We start from the raw sequence: 25,239 nt of genomic DNA, 5'->3' as shown, positions 1-25,239 counted from the left end.
GGTACACGGCTCGTGTTGTCTGTTGTTCAACCATGCCTAGACGGTCAATACCGCGGTTCGAACGCGTCCGCTTTGTTACTTTGTGCCAGGAAGGGTTCTCAACAAGGAAAGTGTCCAGGCGTCTCGGAGTGGACCAAAGCGATATTGTTCGGACATGGAGGAGATACAGAGAGACAGGAGATGTCGATGACATGCCTCCCTCAGGCCGCCCAAGGGCTACTACAGCAGTGGATGACGGCTACCTACGGATTATGGCTCCGAGGAACCCTAACAGCAACGCCACCTTTTCGTGCAGCCACAGGACGTCTTTTTACGACTCAAACTGTGCGCAATAGGCTGCATGATTCGCAACTTCACTCCCAAAGTACATGGCGAGGTACATCTTGGAAACCAAGACACCATGCGGCGCGGTACAGATGGGTCCAACAACATACCGAATGGACCGCTCAGGATTGGCATCACGTTCTCTTCACCGATGACTTTTGCATATGCCTTCAACCGGACAATCGTCAGAGACGTGTTTGGAGGCAACCCGGTCAGGCTGAACGCCTTAGACACACTGTCCAGCGAGTGCGGCAATGTGGTGGTTACCTGCTGTTTTGGGGTGGCATTCTGTGCGGCCGACGTACGCCGCTGGTGGTCGTGGAAGGCGCCGTAACGGCTGTATGATACGTGAATGCCATCCTCCGATCGATAGTGCAACCACATCGGCAGCATATTGGCGAGGCATTCGTCCTCATAGACGTCAGTTCGCGCTTCCATCGTGCTCATCTTGTGAATGACTTCTTTCAGGATAACGACATCTCTCGACTAGAATGGCCAGCATGTTCTCCAAACATGAACCCTATTGAACATGCTTGGGATAGATTGAAAAGGGCTGTTTACGGACGATGTGATCCACCAACCACTCTGAGAGATCTACACCGAATCGTCGTTGAAGAGTGGGACAATCTGGACCAATAGTGCCTTGATGAACTTGTGGATAGTATACCACGATGAATACAGGCATGCATCAACGCAAGAGGACGTGCTACTGGGTATTAGAGGTACCGGTGTGTACAGTAATCTGGACCACCACCTCTGATGGTCTCACTGTATGGTGGTACAAAATGCAATGTGTGGTTTTCAGGAGCAATAAAGAGGGCGGAAATGATGTTTATATTGATCTCTATTCCAATTTTCTGTATAGGTTCCAGAACTCTCGGAACCGAGGTGATGCAAAACTTTTTTTGATGTGTGTATAATACTAAAAGTAATGACATTGATTCAATTGTCTCACATGCATTTTCTCGCTTACCTTCTTAACACAGCGTACACCGTACTCTCATTGTTGGTTGTAACAATGCCAGAGCAGCTATAATAGTGAATGTGTAACGCTAGAGTGACTAATGAATGTTAATGTACGTCGCGCGCCCGCGCGCGCGCTGTTGTGTGTGTGTGGGTTGTCTATGTCTGTTTTCGCGTCCATATGCATTTGGTGTTAAATTCGCATTATTTAATACAGTTAGCATACTTCCCAAGTGAAGGTCTCATGGAAGTCTAATAGCGACGAGTCATCTGTAGTGTTTCCTTTTACTATAACTCGTAAAAGCGAGGTCGACATACAATAACAGTATGCATGTCATGTTTGCCTGTAATAGCAATTAAATAAATGTCCATTAAATGATTCACTCTGCACCAGCTGCTAAACGACAGAACAGGTAAGCCAAAAATATTGAAAATTTGCATTATCCTACTTCCTGGAGAAAAAGGAAATAGTAGAAGTGGCTCTTGTAGAGTCAAAAAATTTGATAATGCACGTTGAATGATTTGGCCAAGATTAACTAAAAGCTACAGGCTGAAAATTGTAATGGACCCTTCTGCTGAATGCCAAACCCATATGCAAAAGTAACTGAAAGCAGCAGAAAAAGTTTCATCTCGATAGTGTGATATTTTCTCATTCTTTATCTTGAATAAAGTTAAAAAGTTACATAAGAGACTACATATACAGATCTTAATGAGAATTCCTTCAAAAATATTCCTCTGGAATCAATAATTTATTGACGCCAAATACGAAAGTATGTTCTTAGCATGTAAATCAATGTTTGTTGAACGCAATGAGAATTACACACATGAAACAATGGTGTTTTATCTACACACCCTGTTTTTCCACGTAATCGCCATCCCGTTCTATGGCGTTCCTCCAGTGCGAAATAAAGGCGTGTATGCTCTGTCGGTACCAATCCTTGTCCTGGTGGCGGAGCCAGTGCTTCACTGTGTGAATCACCTCCTCATCGTCCTCAAAATGTCTTCCACGAATGGCCCAAACAAGTAGAAGTCCGAGGGGACTAGGTCAGGGCTGTAAGGTGGGTGGGGTAAGACGGTCCAACCCTGTTTTGAGATGTGTTTAGCAGTCCTCAGACTTGCGTGGAGCCGAGCATCATCGTGTTGCAGCAAAACATCTCCTGGAATGCTGTGCGCCAAAGTCGCCGGAAGCGCGTCTTAAGTTTTGTTAATGTGTTGACATATGCTTCTGAATTAATGGTACCGCCTCTTGACATGACATCAACGAGAATCACACCTTCACAGTCGAAAAACACGGTGATGATGACCTTACCCGCGGAACCAGTTGCTTTGAATTTTTTCTTCTGTGGGGAGTGGGAATGGCGCCATTCCATCGACTGTCGTTTTGTTTCGGGCTCAAAATGGTGAACCCAGTTGTCATCATCCGTCACTGTCCGGTACAAGAAGGCCTCCCCCTCGGCTTCAAAACGTTGCAACAAATCAAGACAAATGTTTTTTTCTGTGCGATTTGTGATCTACCGTTAGATACTGCGGAACCCATCTTGCACATACTTTTGAATATCGAAGAACGCGGATAATTGCATCCACACTTCCTTTGCTGACTGACAGATGCAGCGCCAATTGCCGAATCGTAATGCGTCTGTCCTCGCGAAAGGCATCAACTCGCTGCAACATGTCAGGATTGACAGCCGTGGATGATCTCCCCGACCGTCACAAATAGTGGAGCTGCGGCGAACCGCCTTCTGATGACCTCACTCTCCGAGCCCAGCAACTAACTATACTTTTGTCTACAGCAGATGCTCCATAGACTTTGCACAAGCGTTTGTGAATATTCCCCACAGTTTCTTTCTCTCCAGTAAGAAATTCAATGACGGCACGTTACTTGTAATGTACATCACCCACGGACGCCACTTTGAAACTGTCCTGCTCCTATGCTACCTATCGGAAGTGACGGAAACTTGGCGCGCTCCCTCAGGAGACTTCAAATAATACATACGTAATGTTTCGCATTCGTAGTATTGTTTACGGCTGAAAAAAAAATTGCGGTGCATTAGTTTGTGGGCAACTTTCGTATCTAATGTGTATTTGCGACATCTGCGATCTGCGTGAGAGTGAGTATGTGTGTGTGTGTGTGTGTGTGTGTGTGTGTGTGTGTGTGTGTGTGTGTGTGTGTGTGTGTAGGTTGGAGGTTCCTTCCATAAAGTTGAGGTTTGACAACCCTGGATATACACTACTGGCCATTAAAATTGCTACACCACGAAGATGACGTGCTACAGACGCGAAATTTAACCTACAGGAAGAAGATGCTGTGATATGCAAATGATTAGCTTTTCAGAGCATTCATACGAGGTTGGCGCCGGTGACGACACCTACAACTTGCTGACATGAGGAAAGTTTCCAACCGATTTCTCATACACAAACAGCAGTTGACCGGCGTTGCCTGGTGAAACGTTGTTGTGATGGCTCGTGTGAGGAGGAGAAATGCGTACCATCACGTTTCCGACTTTAATAAAGGTCGGATTGTAGCCTAACGCCATTGCGGTTTATCGTATCGCGACATTGCTGCTCGCGTTGGTCGCGATCCAACGACTGTTAGCAGAAAATGGAATCGGTGGGTTCAGGAGGGTAATACGGAACGCCGTGCTGGATCCCAACGGCCTCGTATCACTAGCAGTCGAGATGACAGGCATCTTATCCGCATGGTTGTAACGGATCGTGCAGCCACGTCTCGATCCCTGAGTAAACAGATGGGGACGTTTGCAACACAACAACAATCTGCGCGAACAGTTCGACGACGTTTTGCAGCAGCACGGACTATCAGCTCGGAGTCCATAGCTGCGGTTACGCTTGACGCTGCATCACAGACAGGAGCGACTGCGATGGTGTACTCAACGACGAACCTGGGTGCACGAATGGCAAAACGACCTTTTTTCGGATGAATCCAGGTTCTGTTTACAGTATCATGATGGTCGCACCCGTGTTTGGCGTGTTTGACGCTCCATCACAGACAGGAGCGCCTGCGATGGTGTACTCAACGACGAAGCTGGGTGCACGAATGGCACAACATAATTTTTTCGGATGAATCCAGGTTCTGTTTACAGCATCATGATGGTCGTATCCGTGTTTGGTGACATCGCGGTGAACGCACATTGGAAGTGTGTATTCTTCATCGCCATACTGGCGTATTACCCGGCGTGATGCTATGGGGTGCCATTGGTTATACGTCTCAGTCAGCTCTTGTACGCATTGACGGCACTTTGAACAGTGGACGGTACATTTCAGATGTGTCACGACCAGTGGCTCTACCCTTCATTCGATCCCTACGAAACCCTACAGTTCAGCGGGATAATGGACGACCGCATGTTGCAGGTCCTGTACGGGCCTTTCTGGATACAGAAAATGTTCGACTGCTGCCCTGGCCAGCACATTCTCCAGATCCCTCACCAACTGAAAACGTGTGGTCAATGGTGGCCGAGCAACTGGCTCGTTATAACACGCCAGTCACTGCACTTGATGAACTGTGGTATCGTGTTGAAGCTGCATGGGCCATCCAAGCTCTGACTCAATGCCCAGGCGTATCAAGGCCGTTATTATGGCCAGAGGTGGTTGTTCTGGGTACTGATATCTCAGGATGTATGCACCCAAATTGCGTGAAAATGTAATCACATGTCAGTTGTCCAATGAATACCCGTTTATCATCTGGATTTCTTCTTGGTGTAGCAATTTTAATGGCCAGTTGTGTACATACTTAACGTTTCGCATTCATAGCATTGTTTCCGATCGAGAAAAAGAAATGCGGTGCATTAGTTTGTGGGCAACTCTCGTATCTAATGTTTATTTGCGATATCTGTGATCTGCGCCGGCCGGAGTGGCCAAGCGGTTCTAGGCCCTACACTCTGGAACCGCGCGAACGCTACGGTCGCAGGTTCGAATCCTGCCTCGGGCATGGATGTGTGTGATGTCCTTAGGTTAGTTAGGTTTAACTAGTTCTAAGTTCTAGGGGACTGATGACCACAGATGTTAAGTCGCATAGTGCTCAGAGCCATTTGAACCATTTGATCTGCGTGTGTGTGTGTGTGTGTGTGTGTGTGTGTGTGTGTGTGTGTGTGTGTGTGCGCGTAGGTTGGAGATTCGTTCATAAAGTTGAGATTTGGCACCCGTGTATGTATATTTATTTAAGGAACCCTTGATCTGAGACTTTTCTTCCGCACACAGGGAAGAGGAGGGTCGCGATTTGCTCGGCAAGCGCACCATGGACTTCAAGGTGAGCTACTTGGACGCGGGGCTGACGAACAGCTACTTCGCGGACGCGGACCAGCTGGTGGTGACGTCGGGCGTGTCGACGCCGCAGCACGCGGGGTCGCCGTCGGCGACGTCGACGACGCCGCAGCGCGTGAACCGGCGCTACAAGACGCAGCTGCGCGACTTCCTGTCGACGTGCCGCAGCAAGCGCAAGCTGTCTGCGGCGGCGGCGGCGGCCGCGGTGTCCACGTCTGCCGCGCAGCTGCCGGCCGCCGCCCCCGCCATCGAGTACGTCGACACGTCGAGCGCCGCCGCCGCCGCCGTCGCCGCCGCCTACTCCAACCTCAACAACATGTACGCCGCGCCGTACCAGGCGGCATCGGGCGGCGACGCCAGCCTCGGGCCCTACATGGGGCACTCCAACTCCAACTTCCACCAGAGCCTGTACTCGAGCACCGCGCTCGACAACCGCTTCCTCGCCACGGACAACCTTTTCCACCAGTACCGGCCGCTGGGGACCTACTACCCCGAGTACCACCCGGCGGCGACCACGCCGTACGTCGGCAACGGCTTCCTGGAAATGTCGACGCGGCCCGCCGCGTGCAGCCTGCCCGCGTACGACCACCACCACCACCACCACCACCACCTCGCCAAAGACGACAAGCTGTACGCGTGCCAGCAGCTGGCGGACCGCGGCGGCGGCGGCGGCGGCGGCGGGGGCGGCGCCGCCTACACCAAGTGCCTGGACGCGGCGTCGTACGCCGCCTCGCCCCTCGCCGTCGAGCTGCAGACGGGCAAGCCGCCCGCCAACTCGGCCGGCGCGCAGCCCACCCCCGCCGGCGACGCCAAGGCTTCCCCCGTGTCGTCGTCCAACTCGGCGGGGTCTTCGCCCGCGACGGACGGCGCGGTCCTCGTCACGCCCAAGATGGAGGAGCTGAAGGCGGACGTGCTGGCGCACCAGCAGCACCACCAGGCGGCGCCGCCGCCCCCGCCGCCCCCGCAGCCGCCCGCGCAGCAGCAGCCGCAGCACTACGGGGAGCGGCAGACGGTGCTCATGTGGGGCAGTGCCGCCACCTCCGCGCCGTCGACGCCCTCGCCGCCCACGCCGGCGCCGCAAGCGGCGGGCAACGGCGCGACGCCGTACCGCACCGCGGCGCCGCCTCCGCCTCCGCCCGCGCAGTCGGACAAGGCGGCCCACCCGCTCAAGTCGCTAGCCGAGATGAACTCGGTCGGTGGTGGGGGTGGGAGCTCGTGCAAGTGGGGCACCGTGGCCAAGCCCGAGCCCGTTTCGCCCCCGAATAAGTACCCCTCCCAGCATCCCCAGCACCAAGCCTACTCGGAGGCGGGCGCAGCCACTGAGGTATGGCCCGCGCACCAGTACCACCAGTACTATCCTTACACCACTCCGTACCACCACCACGCACCCCAGTGAGTGAACATTACACTTTTATTTTAGCCTTTAAGTGGCTGCTAGCTTACTGTACGGCAACTGCGCGCAGCTTTACACTCGGATATGCGCCGGTCGAATTGCGCAATCGCAACCTCGGCGTCACATCCGCGGGCGCATTTTCTGTGCGTTCCTCAATTTAATCCGCTGATGTTGGTAATACGACTGCGCATAATATGGAAAAGAGCCTGTCGCTACCATTCGTGAATGGTTCAAATGGCTCTGAGCACTATGCGACTTAACTTCTGAGGTCATCAGTCGCCTAGAACTTAGAACTAACTAAACCTAACTAACCTAAGGACACCACACACATCCATGCCCGAGGCAGGATTCGAACCTGCGACCGTAGCGGTCTCGCGGTTCCAGACTGCAGCGCCTAGAACCGCACGGCCACTTCGGCCGACAGGCTTTTCTTCCTTATTTTACTTTCCAAATATTCATTTTTGCAATCGGCATCAAGGAATATTTATATGACGGAAATAAAACGTAAACTATGTCACGTACACGTGCGCACGTGTGGTATACAGCCCCGTAGTACTACTATAGCTGTCATAGTACTGCCGGTTTCTACGGTCTGCTACCATCGCTTGTTTAACACAATACCACACGAACGTACTCAGTGACAAGAAAATCCCATCAAATCATTTCAACAAATTATGTTCAGCGTGGCCTACATATAGAGAAGTCTAAAAGTTGCAGAAAATGCGAAATACCAAAACATCAAAAAGTATTCCTACTGTCACACTGCGCTTGTCACATAAAAGCACAGAAAAAAACGGCTTTCAATTCTTCGAAGACGTCTGCTAAAAGTTTTTGTTTTTCTCATGAAGCAAACACTTTCCATCACACTGCATTGGTTTCGTGCGTCTCGTTCAACCCGTTATAATAGAGCAGGTGCTACACACAGCATATATAATGTTAGTCGGAGCAGTGGGCGTTATTGTATGTTAGTGCTAACTGCAGTCAGTTCTTCCTCTCTCGAAATTATAAGCTGTTCAGCATGTCCAAGATACTTACAAGTAGTAGACAATAATTTAGAGCCACACCAACGTTCTAATACAGCTCTGTACGCACATTTTTATGTTTCACGAAATTTAAAATATTCAGCGCCGTGTGAGAATAGAAATTGATTCGTAATCAGTGACGTTATGCGACGTAGTAATTCAGTCATCTGTTATGCATACGTAATTTGTCAAAGGCAGTTTTATCAACCGGCTTGTCGACTGCAGGCACTTCTTAGTTACGTTGTTTGTTTACTCACTCGTTTGATTTACAAATAATGTTGTTATCTAAATACAGCGAGTGCTGAGGAACACTGCGACACAAAAGACAGAAATAGAGCACCATTGACTCAATGTATCTAATCCGTCATTTTTCGGCAATATACCACATAAACTTTTTTTTTTTTTTTTTTTTTTTTTCCTGCACGGGAACTGATAGTTCAGCGAGCGGATTTTTTTCATGAAGCATGTAATCTCGTGTTTCAGTACGTTGCCTTACAATAATTCTCTGCATTTAGTGTCGCGGCACATGATAAGATCATTTGACAACAACCAATGACAGCAGCTCATAAAGCAGATGTTTATAACTGCGTGCAGTTGTTGTAGAAGTATTTCAGTAAATTACTGCAGTACATGCATGACAAACTTTAACTGCTTGTGCTTCACTAATTACAGTAACTGCAATATAAATTTTAAGTTTTTTAACACTTTCTGGGTATGCAGACATAACACTCAGTTATAAGAGATGATTATTGGTTCGTAACCTAATTTCTTTACTTTACCTAACAATATCCTTAGTTGCATTATGTTATTAGTACGTATTGTAGTAGGTGATATAGCACTACATATAGTATTCAGTGCAGAATAACTATAATTTTAGAAAACTTTTTCAACATAATGTTTTGTGCATTTACAGTCAGAGAAATTAAAAAGCACACTGTTGATATTAATATTGTTTATACTGCACAACATCACTACAGCTTTAGCATGAGGCAATCACATAGGATCGTTGTCATTTCATGTACAGTTAATTCCATTATCTGATCAAAAGTACCTCGACAGCCACTGCTCGACATCAATGACACCAATATGTGCTGTGTACACCCTTCGCCATCATGGCGGCTTAAACTCTGCATAGGGAACTTTCAGTAAGGTGTCTGAACGTCTGTGGAGGAATAGCAGCCCATTCTTTCCTCGAGAGTCGGAACCAGAGAAGGTAGTGATGTTAGACGCTGTGGTCTGAAGTGAAGTCTGACGCTTCCCAGTGGTGTTCCATTCGGTTCAGGAAGAGACTCGGGGGCAGGCCAGGCTATTTCACAAATTTTATTGTCCACAAATCATTTCCGCGCAGATGCTGCTTTATGATAGGATGCCTTGTCATACTGATACAAATAATAATCTCCGAACTGTTCCTCTACTGTACTCAGTACACAATGCTGTAAAGTGCTTTCATATCCTTCTGCATTTAGCGTATTCTTAAGTTCAGTGAGGAGACAACACCTTAACCAAGAAAAACACCCCCATACCCCAACACTACCTCCTCCGCACTTCATTGTTGCCACTACACATGATGGCACATAACGTCCTCCACGCATTCGTCAAACCCGATCGGATTACCACAGGGTATAGCGTTATTCATCACACCAAATCACTCGTATCCAGTCATACAGTATCCCACGGCGTCGCCCTTTACACCTCTGCATGCACCGCTTGGCACTGATTATACACTGAAGAGCCAAAGAAACTAGTACACCTGCCTAATATCGTGTAGGTCCCACGCCAGCAAGCAGAAGTGCCGCAACACGACGTGGCATGGACCCGAATAATTCTTGAAGTAGTGCTGGAGGGAAATTACAGCACGAATCCTATAGAGCTGTCCATAAATCCGTAATAGTACGACGGGGTGGAGATCTCTTCTGAACAGCACGTTGCAAGGTATCCCAGATATGCTCAATAATGTTCATGTCTGGGGAGTTTGGCGGCCAGTGGAAGTGTTTAAACTCAGAAAAGTGTTCCTGGAGCCACTCTGCAGCAATTCTGGACATGTGGAGTGTCGCTTTGTCCTGCTGGAATTGCCGAAGTACGTCGGAATGCACAATGGTCATGAATGGATGCAGGTGATCAGACAGGATGCTTAGGTACATGTCACCTATCAGAGTAGTATCTACACGTATCTACACGTATCTATACGTGTCAGGGTTCCAACTGCACACGACCCATACCATTACAGAGCCTCCACCAGCTTGTACAGTCCCCTGCTAACAATCAGGGTCCATGGATTCATGAGGTTGTCTTCATACTCGTACACGTCCATCCGCTGGATACAATCACAAACGAGGCTCGTCCGACCAGGCAACATGTTTCCAGTCATCAACAGTCCAATGTCGGTGTTGACGGGGCCAGTTGAGGCGTAAAGCTCTGTGTTGTGCAGTCATCAAGGGTACGCGAGTGAACCTTCGGCTCCAAAAGCCTATATCGATGATGTTTCACTGAATGGTTCACACACTGACACCTTTTGATGGCCCAGAATTGAAATCTGCACCAATTTAGGGAAGAGTTACACTTCTGTCACGCTGAATGATTCTCTTCAGTCGTCGCTGGTCCCATTCTTGAATGATCTTTTTCCGGCCGCAGCGATGTCGGAGATTTGATGTTTTACCGGATTCCTGATATTCACGGTACACTCGTGAACTGGTCGTACGGGAAAATCCCAACTTCATCGCTACCTCGGAGATGGTGCTTCCCATCGCTCGTGCGCCGACTATAACACCACGTTCGAACTCACTTAAATCTTGATAACCTGTCATTGTAGCAGCAGTAACCCATCTAACTGCGCCAGACACTTGTTGTCTTATATAGACGTTGCCGGCCTCAGCGCCGTATTCTGCCTGTCTGCATATCCCTGTATTTGAATACACATGCCTATACCAGCTTCTTTGGCGCTTCAGTGAGGAATTGTATGGCTTCTGAGGAACTGCTCTACCATTGGGACTCGCTACTCACACTCATTGTGCTACCTGGGCTGCTGGTGGCGCTTTGAAATTCACAAATGATTCCCTCCGCAGATTTCGCGTGACTTCCTACAATCACCCTCTGAAAGGGTCGACGGGCCCCTCCGACAGTAGATGATACGAGGTCTGCCTGTTCTTGGTTCACATGTGTTGTTTCTTCGCGTATTCTCTTCACGGTCACGTCGTCAACAGTCGACTTGGGCAGCTTTGATAGGATTGAAATTTTACTAATTGATTTGTTACTCCGATGACATCTAGTGACTAGTCCACGTTCGAAGTCACTGACCTCTCCGGACCGACCCATTTTGCGGTTACTGCTTCTCTCCTGACAACACGATACTCCCCGCCTCCTTTTATGTTGGCGAGTCCATCTCTCGGGCCATCTAGTGGTCAATTTCGTATTACAATGGGTGTTCGCATGCTTTTGATCAGATAGAGTACATTGGGGAACACTGCCGTCAGTTTCTATGGTGAAAATATGCTTAGCCCAGGGAATGATTGTCATAAATGTGAAACGATGCGGCTCATAAAAATATACCCTTTGTTCAACATAAGAAACATTTCACGAAATAAAGTAGTTGAACACATAAAAGCACCCATAATATAGGATTATAGCTACGATGTCATGATTTTCTGTTTGTGGGTGTGTTGATGAAAGAACTACTCAGAAGGGGAGGGCGCGACGTTGGGATGACAGACTTACTTCAAACACTGTACACCTTTAGTAGGCGATTAAAACAACATAATTTGCAAGTAGTAATGTGTGCTACTCTGTGTAATCTTACCCTACCGCATATCACCATTAAACTTCTCGTTCTTTGCACAATTTTTTGAAAATTACGAGAGGAGTAAGATTACAAAGGAGGAACTTTTTACTTATCTTGATTATCTCGTTGTTGTTGTCGATGCCTCAAAGTTTTGTCTAGGAGTACTTTCATGCAGCTGAAAATTTCGATTTCTTAGGTTCTTGATGACAAAATAACTGTTGAAGAGTTGCCTGTTGCTATGAATATCTTTTCGTTTTATCCCATTCTTCTAAATCACACTGACTTTACTATTCACACGTTCAAAAAACCAATAATTACATTCTTGTTGTCAACTTTAGCAAAATACGTGCGTTTCCATCAGAGGCCACCACTACTTATATTTTGCAGTACTCACAATTTTCAAGGAGTTCATAAGGCAAAAGAGTTTACAAACTTTCTCGACAGGAGAAATATCTTTACCAAAGTATATCATTATTTCACAAATAAATCCAGAAACAAATTTAATAATCAGCGTTAATAATATGAATGTTAAGTATACCACAAATTTTGTAATTTCAAATATTTTCAAAATAAGAGTAATTTTAACTGTTAGTACATGTCGATTGTAACACATTAATTTTTTTTTAATACATTTTAGCCTGAAATATAATACATCGTATACAAAATCATATGAATTCTTGTAATGAAACAGCTGAGATAATTTTAACCTATGCGAGATTCGAGATTATACATGGTATCGGTTACCTCTACAAAAAAAAGAAAGAAACAAGGTAATGCTAGAGGAGGATGATCCATTACATCTGACAATTCCGAGAAAATCGCAAGATAAGTTTTACCCGTCTATTATGTACCTGATGTATCTGCGCGTAGGTGCTGAACGTTAGAGTTCATCGTGGTCAAGTGGTTAGTCTTCGAGCTTTGTTAGATGAACGTGTATGAGGCGACGATTCGACTCCCTTTCAAACATAATTTTTAACCTATGTTTCTTGCGTAACTGGTAGTGTTATTTAATTTATACGACATTTGAGAGATAATATAATTTAAAAAACCACGTGTATTTGCATCAAGTTTCAGTGAATTTCGTGTTGTTTGATTACTTTCTATTTTTAATTAAATTTAATTATTAGTACAAATATATTTATTACTACCGACAAGAAAATGAAGAAACGCATACAGTTCCTGAAAATGTATGTCTGTCGGGTTTTGCGAACTCCCTTATGCAGTCTGATACGGTACCCGGAGCTGCTTCGCACCTCGAAGCTTTGAGCTGCAGACACAGAGGCAGGTCCCATTCGACAGTTAACCTGCGAAGCGGTGAGACGTTGCTAATGTAGCAAGAACTAAAGGCTCCATCGGGAGTCGAGCCGTCGGCTCACACGCGTTCGTCTTTCAAAGCTCCAAGTCTAACCACTTTCTCTCTCTCTCTCTCTCTCTCTTCCGTGATGGTTCGTTCCATTAGTTCGGGCGGACGTCCCACGATACCGGTTCAAGTTCATCGTTGAACCATTTATTCAGTTTTTTGCTATCGAAGACGACTATCCCTCTGACTGAAAACGCTGAGCTACAGTGCCGGCACCACTTGACCACCAAGAACCATAACGTCTAGCATCTACCCACAGACACATCAGGTACACAACAGACGAGTAAAATTTCTCTTGCGAATTTCTCGGAATTGCCAGAGTAGTGCACCTTATTCATAGCACATTATGTTGTTTTAATGGCCTACTAAAAGTGTACAAAGTTTGAAGTAAATCCGTGATCCCAACCCAGTGGACTTCCCTTGTCAGATTAGATTTTACTATTGACGTCACAGTATTAGCTACGTTAGTTACAGTGGCTTGATTTTAATGGAAGTGATGATGATTTGTGTGATAGAAACTGGTACTCAATAACAGGTTTTTACTCATTCTCGTGCACATGGCGCTCTTTAAGTGTAAACTTCAGATGCATGAACAAACATAAATATGGGGGAAGACAGGCCGAGAAAAGTCAATAGTTCTTTTGTTAAAGGATAAAAAACTTAAAATATAAAAATGTGAATGTCTGGCAACAAAGTCGAAACTTCAGGTTTACATATCACATCTCCTTAGAATTTTTTATGATAGTGAATACCATTTTCCTTTCTGGTAATACTTTGTGTATACAAAGCAGAGTCACGTTGCGTCTTGATTCCGATTCTACATGAGATTGTAAATTGTAAAAATTCGCTGACTGCTTCATCAAGATGATTTTAGCGCGTGAGGTACTGTGTACTAATCTTCCATTAAGTATTCTCACATACAGTATTTCAGCAGAATAGTAGCTAGAATGTGCAAGCCTTCGTCGAAAAACGATGGCTACCATGATCCCTGGCCTTCTCGTTTGCCCCAGATATGGCTGATCGCCAACTTTTTCGTTGCTGTTCTACAGTAAATACTGTTGGTGCTTTGTGGACTAGTATACAAACCACGTAGAGGAACTTTGTCAAGGAATATATCCAGACCCTCCTCGACGTCTGCCACAATGCAGAAACGCTCTGATTGTACCTTTTTGGGCTTCACACCAAACTGAATTCTCAGAATCAGAGGCCATGTGTAGTTCTGTAACCCTACTCATTTGTGTATTGTCATGTACCTAATCTGTAGTATGGTACAAAGTTTCGTTTCTGTGGTATTTATCCTCGTTTTGGCTGCAATTTATAATATTTCACAGGGGAAGATCTCTTATCAGTTTCCACACATGGAATTTCACTTCATCATCATTTTTGGCTTTTTTTTTTCTTTTTCACAATTACGACATTTTAGGGGTTTCATAATCTCATATTCACCGAACGCACTTACCAGATCTTTTCTTAAATATTGATTCCTTTATTCGCATTAAATAATGAAAAATTATTATCTAACAGTGATTTTTGTTTGTTTCCTGGATTCTTGACCTTTTTTACGTCATAGTAGCACGCAATAATCACTTTCACGTATACTAATCCTGTACGAGTAGCTGTATATTTGGAGTGTGTACTAATTATTTTGTATTCCGTGTTATTTTGCTTGTCCATATAATTTCGTTGTATATTCACTTTCATATAACAGAAACAACGAATTTTTTGATGTTTTATTGTGTTTTTTTATTCCTTTTGCACGTTTAGTATCAGGTCTTACGTCGTTAAAGTGTTGTTTCCCTATAGTCTAAAGATTTGTTCACTATATTTTTTGCATTCAGATAAGGAAAATGTAAGTTATCAAAAGAGAAATACAGACAAATATTCGAAGAGTAGCAACTCCAGCACAAGTCAGGAAAATATGGAATTATGTGAACACTAGTCTCAAATTAAAATCATTTCAACAGTAAGAGTTGTCTGGTGCCACTGATCAGATGGCGCATGACCACTCACTTCAGCAGGTTGTGCTGGTATGTAACGTCCAAATCTTCACAATCTATTGCCGTCTACTGTCTTGTAATAGCGCGACGTGAGAAGGGAAACAGTCATCAACACACTGATTGATTTGTTACCACAGTGCTTTACTAAACATAATATTTTTAGGTATGGTGGGTTTCTGCCTTCCTTTTACCTGAAAACCGAATGATCCGTAGAAACTTGGCATTGTCACATATACAAAATATTGCCGGAGGTGAAAGTGAGGTTAGGCGCCAGAGCAGTCATAGCGTTAGCCGTGGATATATCCAAAAACTTTCGGATTTCTAACCTGAAACCTAGGGAGCCATCACACATAAGGTGAAGTTGCATACTAGGTGTATAGCATTCATGTATCACTAACGGTCTTAGACTTCTCGAAGTATGTTTTCGCTGAAATCCACGAATATTCTGAAGGTCAACCATATCACTTCCGTAGAGTCTGTGCAGATATCAGAGGCACAAGTGTGCATTCTGCTCACGCTTCGTCCATGAATAGAATCGGGAGAAATTTTAACGTTTGCTGCAATAAAAAGTATTCGTCAGTTTCCCAACAGCTGACAGTGATTCGTAGATTACAAATGTAAGGTCCCGGTAGGCCGTGCTGCTGAGGCGTCGTATTATCTCGACGCTTACCGATGCAGACGTCAGCACTAAACACCTTGACTACTGGAGCACCTATACCTCTACAGTCACACGTGCAGCTGATATTTCTAGAAGTTCTGAGCAACACATTTTCTTTTCCTGTACCATTGATCCGTATTAGCCCTGACGTCGATTGGACATTAAATTGTAATCTTCCTTCCTTCTTACCTTCTTTTTATAGTAACACTGATTGGTTGACCCCAATTGTCACAGAAAAGTACACTACCCACTATCCAGGTACCCTAACCGACTCTTTTAAAGCTCTGCTCAGCATATTTGTCTCCCGCGAGTATACAGGGTGATTCAAAAAGAATACCACAACTTTAAAAATGTGTATTTAATGAAAGAAACATAACATAACCTTCTGTTATACATCATTACAAAGAGTATTTAAAAAGGTTTTTTTTTCACTCAAAAACAAGTTCAGAGATGTTCAATACGGCCCCCTCCAGACACTCTAGCAATATCAACCCGATACTCCAACTCGTTCCACACTCTCTGTAGCATATCAGGCGTAACAGTTTGGATAGCTGCTGTTATTTCTCGTTTCAAATCATCAATGGTGGCTGGGAGAGGTGGCCGAAACACCATATCCTTAACATACCCCGATAAGAAAAAATCGCAGGGGGTAAGATCAGGGCTTCTTGGAGGCCAGTGATGAAGTGCTCTGTCACGGGCTGCCTGGCGGCCGATCCATCGCCTCGGGTAGTTGACGTTCAGGTAGTTACGGACAGATAAGTGCCAATGTGGTGGCGCTCCATCCTGCTGAAATATGAATTGTTGTGCTTCTTGTTCGAGCTGAGGGAACAGCCAATTCTCTAACATCTCCAGATACTGTAGCCCAGTTACAGTAGCACCTTCGAAGAAAAAGGGACCAAAAACTTTATTGGCTGAAATGGCACAGAAAACGTTCACCTTAGGCGAGTCACGTTCATACTGAGTTGTTTCCCGCGGATTCTCAGTGCCCCATATACAGACATTGTGACGGTTGACTTTCCCGTTAGTGTGGGAAGTTGCTACATCACTAAACACAATCTTTGAAACGAAAGATTCATCTGTTTCCATTTGAGCAAGGATAAAATCACAGAAATCGATTCTTTTAATCTTATCAGCTGCAGACAGTGCTTGAACCAATTTCAGACGATAAGGTTTCATAACTAACCTTTTTCGTAGGACTCTCCATACAGTTGATTGTGGAATTTGTTGCTCTCTGCTAGCTCTGCGAGTCGATTTTCCTGGGCTCCGAACAAATGCTTGCTGGATGCGTGCTACATTTTCATCACTCGTTCTCGGCCGTCCAGAACTTTTCCCTTTGCACAAACACCCATTCTCTGTAAACTGTTTATACCAACGTTTAATACACCACCTATCAGGAGGTTTAACACCATACTTCGTTCGAAATGCACGCTGAACAACTGTCGTCGATTCACTTCTGCCGTACTCAATAACACAAAAAGCTTTCTGTTGAGCGGTCGCCATCTTAGCATCAACTGACGCTGACGCCTAGTCAACAGCGCCTCAAGCGAACAAATGTACAACTAAATGAAACTTTATAGGTCCCTTAATTCGCCGACAGATAGTGCTTAGCTCTGCCTTTTGTCGTTGCAGAGTTTTAAATTCCTAAAGTTGTGGTATTCTTTTTGAATCACCCTGTATTTTCTACTTATTAAGTTATGCACAATTTCACGATTTACGTCCATAATTTAAAACAGTGATTGGGCTGCGATTAATAATTATGCATTGATCTTAAATGAAACAAATTTTTGCGTCAGTCAACAAATTACGTATTTTACACACAGTGACTTTCACACGAAACTGTCTCATTAATAATTGCTGCAAGGATCTCTTATTGACTTCAAACAGACTTCAGTTCTTTGTTTAAAGCAATCTGTGGCTAAAATATGTAATTTAAGTGGAAATGTTTGTTATATATCTCAAAGTAGATCCCACAATTTCGGTAAGCTGATCAGCCCCACATAAAAAACCGCGGACTTCTTCGGTAATATCTTCGTATATTAACTTAAACATTATTTCAATGACCCGCTTTTAACCAGTATATCACACAGTTCCACTCTATAGTGAGCTTGTTTCGTTCCCAATTTTTATTTTTTATACGTCATTTCAGTTTTCAATTGGATTACGATTTTTTTAACTGAACTAAGTAAAAACACTAGGCAAAAAACTAGAATGGGTACACTTTGCTGCTTCTTGGAATCAGAGACCTTTCTATGAGATGCATAATCCCTTTTCTTTCAAACAGCAAATATTTGTCACTTATAGTATACATAGATGTAATACTAAACATGCAAGAAACTTAGCAAAGAAATACAACAATTCGCGTCAGTTTATCAAGTTTCTCAATGGCCCACACAACCATCTTTTTAGTTTCCGAATGTCGTCGAAAGAGATAATTGTAGACCTAGATCAATCAGCAGGAAATTTCTTTTCAAACGTTTGTGAGAAAAGCGAAAAAAGGGAAGTTATATTTTACCCTCCCGTTTTACTTAGAGAGAGAATGCGTACGATTTTGTAGAAAAATAATCTCATCATTCACCGACGTCACTTAGGGAAATGTTTAATGCCCATCGTGAATCGTTTTTGTTGCACTGGAACATGATGCTTGCTCCAACTGGAAAAAGAGACATAAAGCATGTAGTGTGACTACTGAATAATGTGCTCTTAGCTTGCCCTTAGCTTTGGTGGTTATTATCATCACAGTTTATTACAAAACCAAAGAATTAGCAGTGGAATAGGAACTTACGACCGCTGTTTCGCGTAACAAATGCAGTTTGAGAACACATGGTTTTACACATTTTTTTCATACAATATAGGTACAGTACGTCTCTGGAAATTCATTACTGTTCAAATCACTATCTATGCAATGCAAGTTTTCAAGGGAAATTTCCGCACATCTTTTAGAAACTTGTATTAACAGCTTACGGTAAACGCCCCAAAATAGATTTGCAAGGAAAGTAACTTGCTAGCGTAACTTTGCTCCGCGCTCTTAGCAGCTATCAACCAGAAGTCTAGGTGTCATCTACAGTAATTTCGTAATGAGCAATTAACTGTTAGTTGATCGTATGGCCATTTAGTTATACTATGCTCCAAAAAACATCGACAGTGTTCTAAAGTTGTTCGTTGCTGTACTGGTTTCAGCACCTCAGTCAACGACAGCGGCTATCCACAGATAAACCGGACGGGAGTCCTTTGCTGTCAATCTCTGAGGTGACCAACACTCTACTCAACCACGATTGAAGGTTAGTACATGTATATTCAGTAATGTAACAGATGATTACCAGGCCCTGCTTCCAAGTTTTGGGCCTTTTTTTTGTTTTTTTTTTGGTACTTCCCTTGTTGCCATGTAAAGAATTCTTCCTTTTCCTTGTCTAACATCTACATCTACATCTACATCCATACTCCGCAAGCCACCTGACGGTGTGTGGCGGAGGGTCATTGAGTACCTCTATCGGTTCTCCCTTCTATTCCAGTCTCGTATTGTTCGTGGAAAGAAGGATTGTCGGTATGCCTCTGTGTGAGCTCTATCTCTCTGATTTTATCCTCATTGTCTCTTCGCGAGATATACGTAGGAGGGAGCAATATACTGCTTGACTCTTCGGTGAAGGTATGTTCTCGAAACTTCAACAAAAGCCCGTACCGAGCTACAGAGCGTCTCTCCTGGAGTTTATCTATCATCTCCGTAACGCTTTCGCGATTACTAAATGATCCTGTAACAAAGCGCGCTGCTCTCCGTTGGATCTTCTCTATCTCTTCTATCAACCCTATCTGGTACGGATCCCACACTGGTGAGCAGTATTCAAGCAACGGGCGAACAAGCGTACTGTAACCGACTTCCTTTGTTTTCGGATTGCATTTCCTTAGGATTCTTCCAATGAATCTCAGTCTGGCATCTGCTTTACCGACGATCAACTTTATATGATCATTCCATTTTAAATCACTGCTAATGCGTACTCCCAGATAATTTATGGCATTAACTACTTCCAGTTGCTAACCTGCTATATTGTAGCTAAATGATAAGGGATCTTTCTTTCTATGTATTCGCAGCACATTACACTTGTCTTCATTGAGATTCAATTGCCATTCCCTGCACCATGCGTCAATTCGCTGCAGATCCTCCTGCACTTCAGTACAATTTTCCATTGTTACAACCTCTCGATATACCACAGCATCATCCGCAAAAAGCCTCAGTGTTATCCACAAGGTCAGTTATGTATATTGTGAATAGCAACGGTCCTACGACACTCCTCTGCGGCACACCTGAAATCACTCTTGCTTCCGAAGACTTCTCTCCATTGAGAATGACATGCTGCGTTCTGCTATCTAGGAACTCTTCAATCCAATCACACAATTGGTCTGATAGTCCATATGCCCTTACTTTGTTCATTAAACGACTGTGGGGAACTGTATCGAACGCCTTGCGGAAGTCAAGAAACACGGCATCTACCTGTGAACCCGTGTCTATGGCCCTATGAGTCTCGTGGACAAATGGCGCGAGCTGGGTTTCACACGATCGTCTTTTTCGAAACCCATGCTGATTCCTGCAGAGTAGATTTCTAGTCTCCAGAAAAGTCATTATACTCGAACATAATACGTGTTCCAAAATTCTACAACTGATCGACGTTAGAGATATAGGTCTATAGTTCTGCACATCTGTTCGACGTCCCTTCTTGAAAACGGGGATGACCTGTGCCCTTTTCCAATCCTTTAGAACGCTACGCTCTTCTAGAGACCTACGGTACACCGCTGCAAGAAGGTGGGCGAGTTCCTTCGCGTACTCTGTGTAAAATCGAACTGGTATCCCATCAGGTCCAGCGGCCTTTCCTCTTTTGAGCGATTTTAATTGTTTCTCTATCCCTCTGTCGTCTATTTCGATATCTACCATTTTGTCATCTGTGCGACAATCTAGAGAAGGAACTACAGTGCAGTCTTCCTCTGTGAAACAGCTTTGGAAAAAGACATTTAGTATTTCGGCCTTTAGTCTGTCATCCTCTGTTCCAGTACCATTTTGGTCACAGAGTGTCTGGACATTTTGTTTTGATCCACCTACCGCTTTGACATAAGACCAAAATTTCTTAGGATTTTCTGCCAAGTCAGTACATAGAACTTTACTTTCGAATTCATTGAACGCCTCTCGCATAGCCCTCCTTACACTACATTTCGCTTCGCGTAATTTTTGTTTGTCTGCAAGGCTTTGGCTATGTTTATGTTTGCTGTGAAGTTCCCTTTGCTACCGCAGCAGTTTTCTAACTCGTTTGTTGTACCACGGTGGCTCTTTTCCATCTCTTACGATCTTGCTTGGCACATACTCATCTAACGCATATTGTACTATGGTCCTGAACTTTGTCCACTGATCCTCAACACTATCTGTACTTGAGACAAAACTTTTGTGTTGAGCCGTCAGGTACTCTGAAATCTGCTTTTTGTCACTCTTGCTAAACAGAAAAATCTTCCTACCTTTTAAAACATAAAATATTTTTTGTATACTGCCATTGATTTTTGACGCATAAGTACCAACTAGTCAGATTAATATTAGTTTCACCCTCTTAGAATTATTTTGCGCCTTAAAATAATTAAATGTGAGTTGTGTGCCTTGTGTCGAGCTTGAAGTAGTCCTTTATTTACGTTTTTCGTATTATTTTTATTAAAATAATGTTTAAGTGGATTTAAATGTTTAAATTCTTTATTAAGAATTAATAGGTTAGCTATACCTGTCTTATGTGTTCTTGGCGTTTTGATCGTGTTTTCTGTGTTGTTCTCGTTTATATTTTACAACTAATTTGTCAGCCTCTCTTGTGTAATCTATGCTTTCTGTCAACCTTGTTTTGTTCTTACTGCTATGACTATCAGTGATAAGGTCGATGAACCATTTAAGATGAGCATGTTTATCAGATGACACAGTTTATTTTCCCAGTAGCAGACTGCATGTTCCAAGAAAATAATACCCACGCTCCCTTTATGGAAATGTTCTATGAAGGTAAAATAACAAGTATTTCTTCTTCTTCACAACTGCTGGATTTGTATATTATCGAGGTGTTGTGGATTGTATCGGAAAATGTCAGCCGTTACCATTATTCCTACACCTCAACGAAATGAGGTGGTCTCATTACAAGGAATGGTCTGAAATACGTTGAAAACCATTTAGAGTTTATATATATTGATTCTTTGAAGTATTCAGGCATTCTTTGTGCTTCGCGTATTGTACTAAGTATGAGAGTTACATAGGAGCAACTAAATAATGTAATACACGTCTAATGCAATGAAAAAATGCAGTTTCCTTATTTCCCTTTAAATAGTGATTGCAACATACAGAAGACCCAATTGTTTAATTTGTAATGAAGCTGAAGCACAATAGATGTTTGGTTGCACATCTTTGCGGCACAAATGCAGTGTAAAAGTCTTTCTAAATAATTAAAATATTTAAAGAATTATAATTCGTTGCACAAACTGAGAGCGAATCTGACATAAATGACAATATAATATTCTGCGACATTGCTCTCTGTTTTAACAACAACAATGTACGAAATTGTTATTGATGGCAGTGACAGGCTAGTCCAGGGAACAACAACGCTAAATCAAATTCCCCAATCATATTCCGGCCACTGGCGACGAACCACTTATCTGCGGTTAATAGTAACAGCCAAGGGATAGGCACGTCAGTCTTGCATAATCGTAGCTTTTGCGTGATGTGATTCAATTAAATCACAGAAAATTCAAATCAGAACAGCCAGACAGAAGTTTAGACCACGGTCATCCCGAATTAAAGTGCAATATCTTGTCACAGTACCACATCGTTCATTGAGAATGTGCTGTATCACTCAAAACGGTAATTCAGTTTCATTAATATATTATATTATATTAGGCTGTACATAACTATAATGGGAATGGGGAAGACCTCACCGAGCGAGGTGATACTGTGATGAAGGTAATCGATCAATATTTGGGAGGGACAGATTTAAAATCGCTGCCGCGCCACCATCGTGTAGTATTTCAGTGGTATCTCTAAATCACTTCAGGTGGATACAGAGATGATTCGTCCAAAAGGCCGCGGTCGATTTCCTCCTCCCCCGTCCCCCATCCCTCGTTTGTCCAGATAGGCATTTGATTCATTCCTAATGGCTTCTTTGTGGAGGGACATTAAGCTGTCACCTCACTTCCTTCAAATAGAGCCTATCTGGCAATGAGCCCGATAGTTGGTCGACAGATCTGCACTTCCAAAAAAGTAAAAATATTGTGACCCTATTTAGTTGCCAGACCATGAACAAGCGACACTGATAAACTAAAAAAAAAAAAATCGTTAAAGGAAAGCAGTAACAGTTGTTTTTTTTTTTTTCAGGTTGTCAGCGGAACGCAGTGGGCGAAATTTAACAGCGTTATCGCTGCTGGCCTTACCAATTCCTCTCGCCATTTTAGTATAGAGAAGTAAAATAATTTAATCAAGTCTGTATTCTTAATTGATATTCGCTTTATTCTTTACGTATTTCTTATTACATTAATTACAGCTATGTGTGTACTGTGGTACGTTTCCTTTTATCGCAAACTTTGTAAATTATTCTCATATACATAAGTGTTTTCTGTGATACGTGTCGATTATTGTTGTAAGAGTAAGAAAACGTGTAATATACAATGTAGATGATTTAATAAGTACTGTAAAGTTGTGTACTATTGTGTAAAGCTTTATACCGGATGTGAGACCCTTGTGTCACCTGATATACAAGATTTTGAAGATGGAGGATCAGTAGAATACTGTCATCTGCAGAAACTCATCTTCGTAATGTCCAGGAATCTTACAGCACCTGTCAAACAAAAGTGACTATACCGCAACAGAAAAGTGATGTTTCTGTACGTCATTAACGTGCTATAAAAGAAATATGTTGGTTCACTACACCTGAAACACAAATTTACTTAACCGTGTTATTCACGTGTTTCATTTACAATAATAAACTCTTCGTATTCTATTGCGGAAATAGAATTTGAATCAAGTCAGAATAATGGTATTATGATCTGAACCCTCGATTCCGCTGACAGTTCTGAAGAACACTGCACTGCTGAAGAATTCGTGAAAACTGTTACGTATTGACTTTTACAGTACATCACGAAATTTTGAATTGTATCTCTGGTGCAGCTAAATACAAATGTTAAATCACGAATAAAATTAGGTTGTATCCAATATACCAGTAATCTAGTCTCTTAGAATGCTTATTTATACATTTTTTTCGAAATTTTAATTCCTTGGCTGTAGTCTTCTACTATAAACGTAAGTAACAACACACATTCAATTGCTTAAAATTCAAGTGTTACACATAAATATGAAACGATTGTTTTTCATATATTTATTTATTTATCGTCTTTAACTTTGAATATGGTAGTACTATGGAATGAATGATGCAAAGAATGATTTCTCTCTTAAAAGAAGAAATATGAATCATGTTATTAAAATTGTACGCTTTGGTCAAAAATAAGCTTTCAATTTTTTAATGAAACAATTCTCTTTCCACTGCTTTTCAATATTTCGAATGTCCATTAGATTTCTTTGTAAACGTAATAGTTTCTCAAAAATTACGAAAGTGGCGGTGACAAACTGTGCCCGTGAAAGGAAAATTGTCCATTGTTAGTTTACAGACGTATGAGTATGTACGGCATGTTTATAATAAAATAACTTCTGATACCATGCTGGCCAGTCTCCTTAATTCCTCAAGAGATTTCCAGTTTTTTTCCAAGTTGTGCAACATTCCTGCCGATAATTTCAAGATCTGCTGCCTTCAGAGGTACAAAGACGGTAAGAAAAGTGTTACTTGAAGTTCAGTGTGTGTTACAGCCTTTCAGGTTTTATTACTTCTCATACGTTCATATATCACCACTGTTGTTTGACCGTATGGTGAGTTCTAAGTTCTAGTACTAGTACCAACACTCATCCACACATTTAGAAATAATGACTACTGCCAATTCAATACAAATATTGAGAGGAAAAAACCATTACAACTGAGTTTTATACCAATTTTTACCAAAATCCAGACGTTCAGGTGTTTGTGATGAATAAATTGTGATAGTTTACAGCATACAGTAGTTGCGAATGTAAGTAAATACACATTCTGACGCAGTAACAGCATATTAACAAAAACGAATCTCAGGAACAGAGAGGAGAAAAAAGATAAGAATGATTAGAAAAAAAATCATTTTACACTCACATTACACATTCTTATGTAAATACGTCTACATGTTGACCATTTACTAGGGTTTTTTTTCTTTAAATACAGATGTGAGTTCGTAATTCTTACCCATCATCTTTTACACGTTACAGTAACAGAGTAGAAAGAGTTGTCAAGGAGAAACTTTTTCAGTGCGTTTTGAAATTAAACTTTGCTACCTGTTAGTCATTTTATATCATTAGGTAAATGATAAGATATTGCAGCACTGTCCACCACTTTTTGTGCTA

General features: G+C 43.1%; 1 protein-coding gene across 1 annotated transcript in view; it reads left to right on the top strand.

Moving 5' to 3' along the window:
* LOC124556370 (circadian locomoter output cycles protein kaput) overlaps window positions 1–24,467 on the top strand; it is an 815,111-nt gene extending 790,644 nt beyond the window's left edge. Inside the window, exons 9-11 of the mRNA XM_047130334.1 lie at window positions 5,500–6,954; window positions 18,945–19,045; window positions 23,140–24,467. Of these exons, the coding sequence (XP_046986290.1) occupies window positions 5,500–6,954; window positions 18,945–19,017 (1,528 nt within the window). The 3' untranslated portion in view covers window positions 19,018–19,045; window positions 23,140–24,467. The remainder of the gene's footprint in view (window positions 1–5,499; window positions 6,955–18,944; window positions 19,046–23,139) is intronic.
* The last annotated feature ends 772 nt before the right edge of the window (window positions 24,468–25,239 follow it).

Source organism: Schistocerca americana, chromosome X (genome assembly GCF_021461395.2).
Source record: "Schistocerca americana isolate TAMUIC-IGC-003095 chromosome X, iqSchAmer2.1, whole genome shotgun sequence".
In the NCBI taxonomy this organism is placed as follows: domain Eukaryota; kingdom Metazoa; phylum Arthropoda; class Insecta; order Orthoptera; family Acrididae; genus Schistocerca; species Schistocerca americana.
Note: the sequence above shows the minus strand (reverse complement) of the source record. Positions and strands in the feature narration are given on the sequence as shown.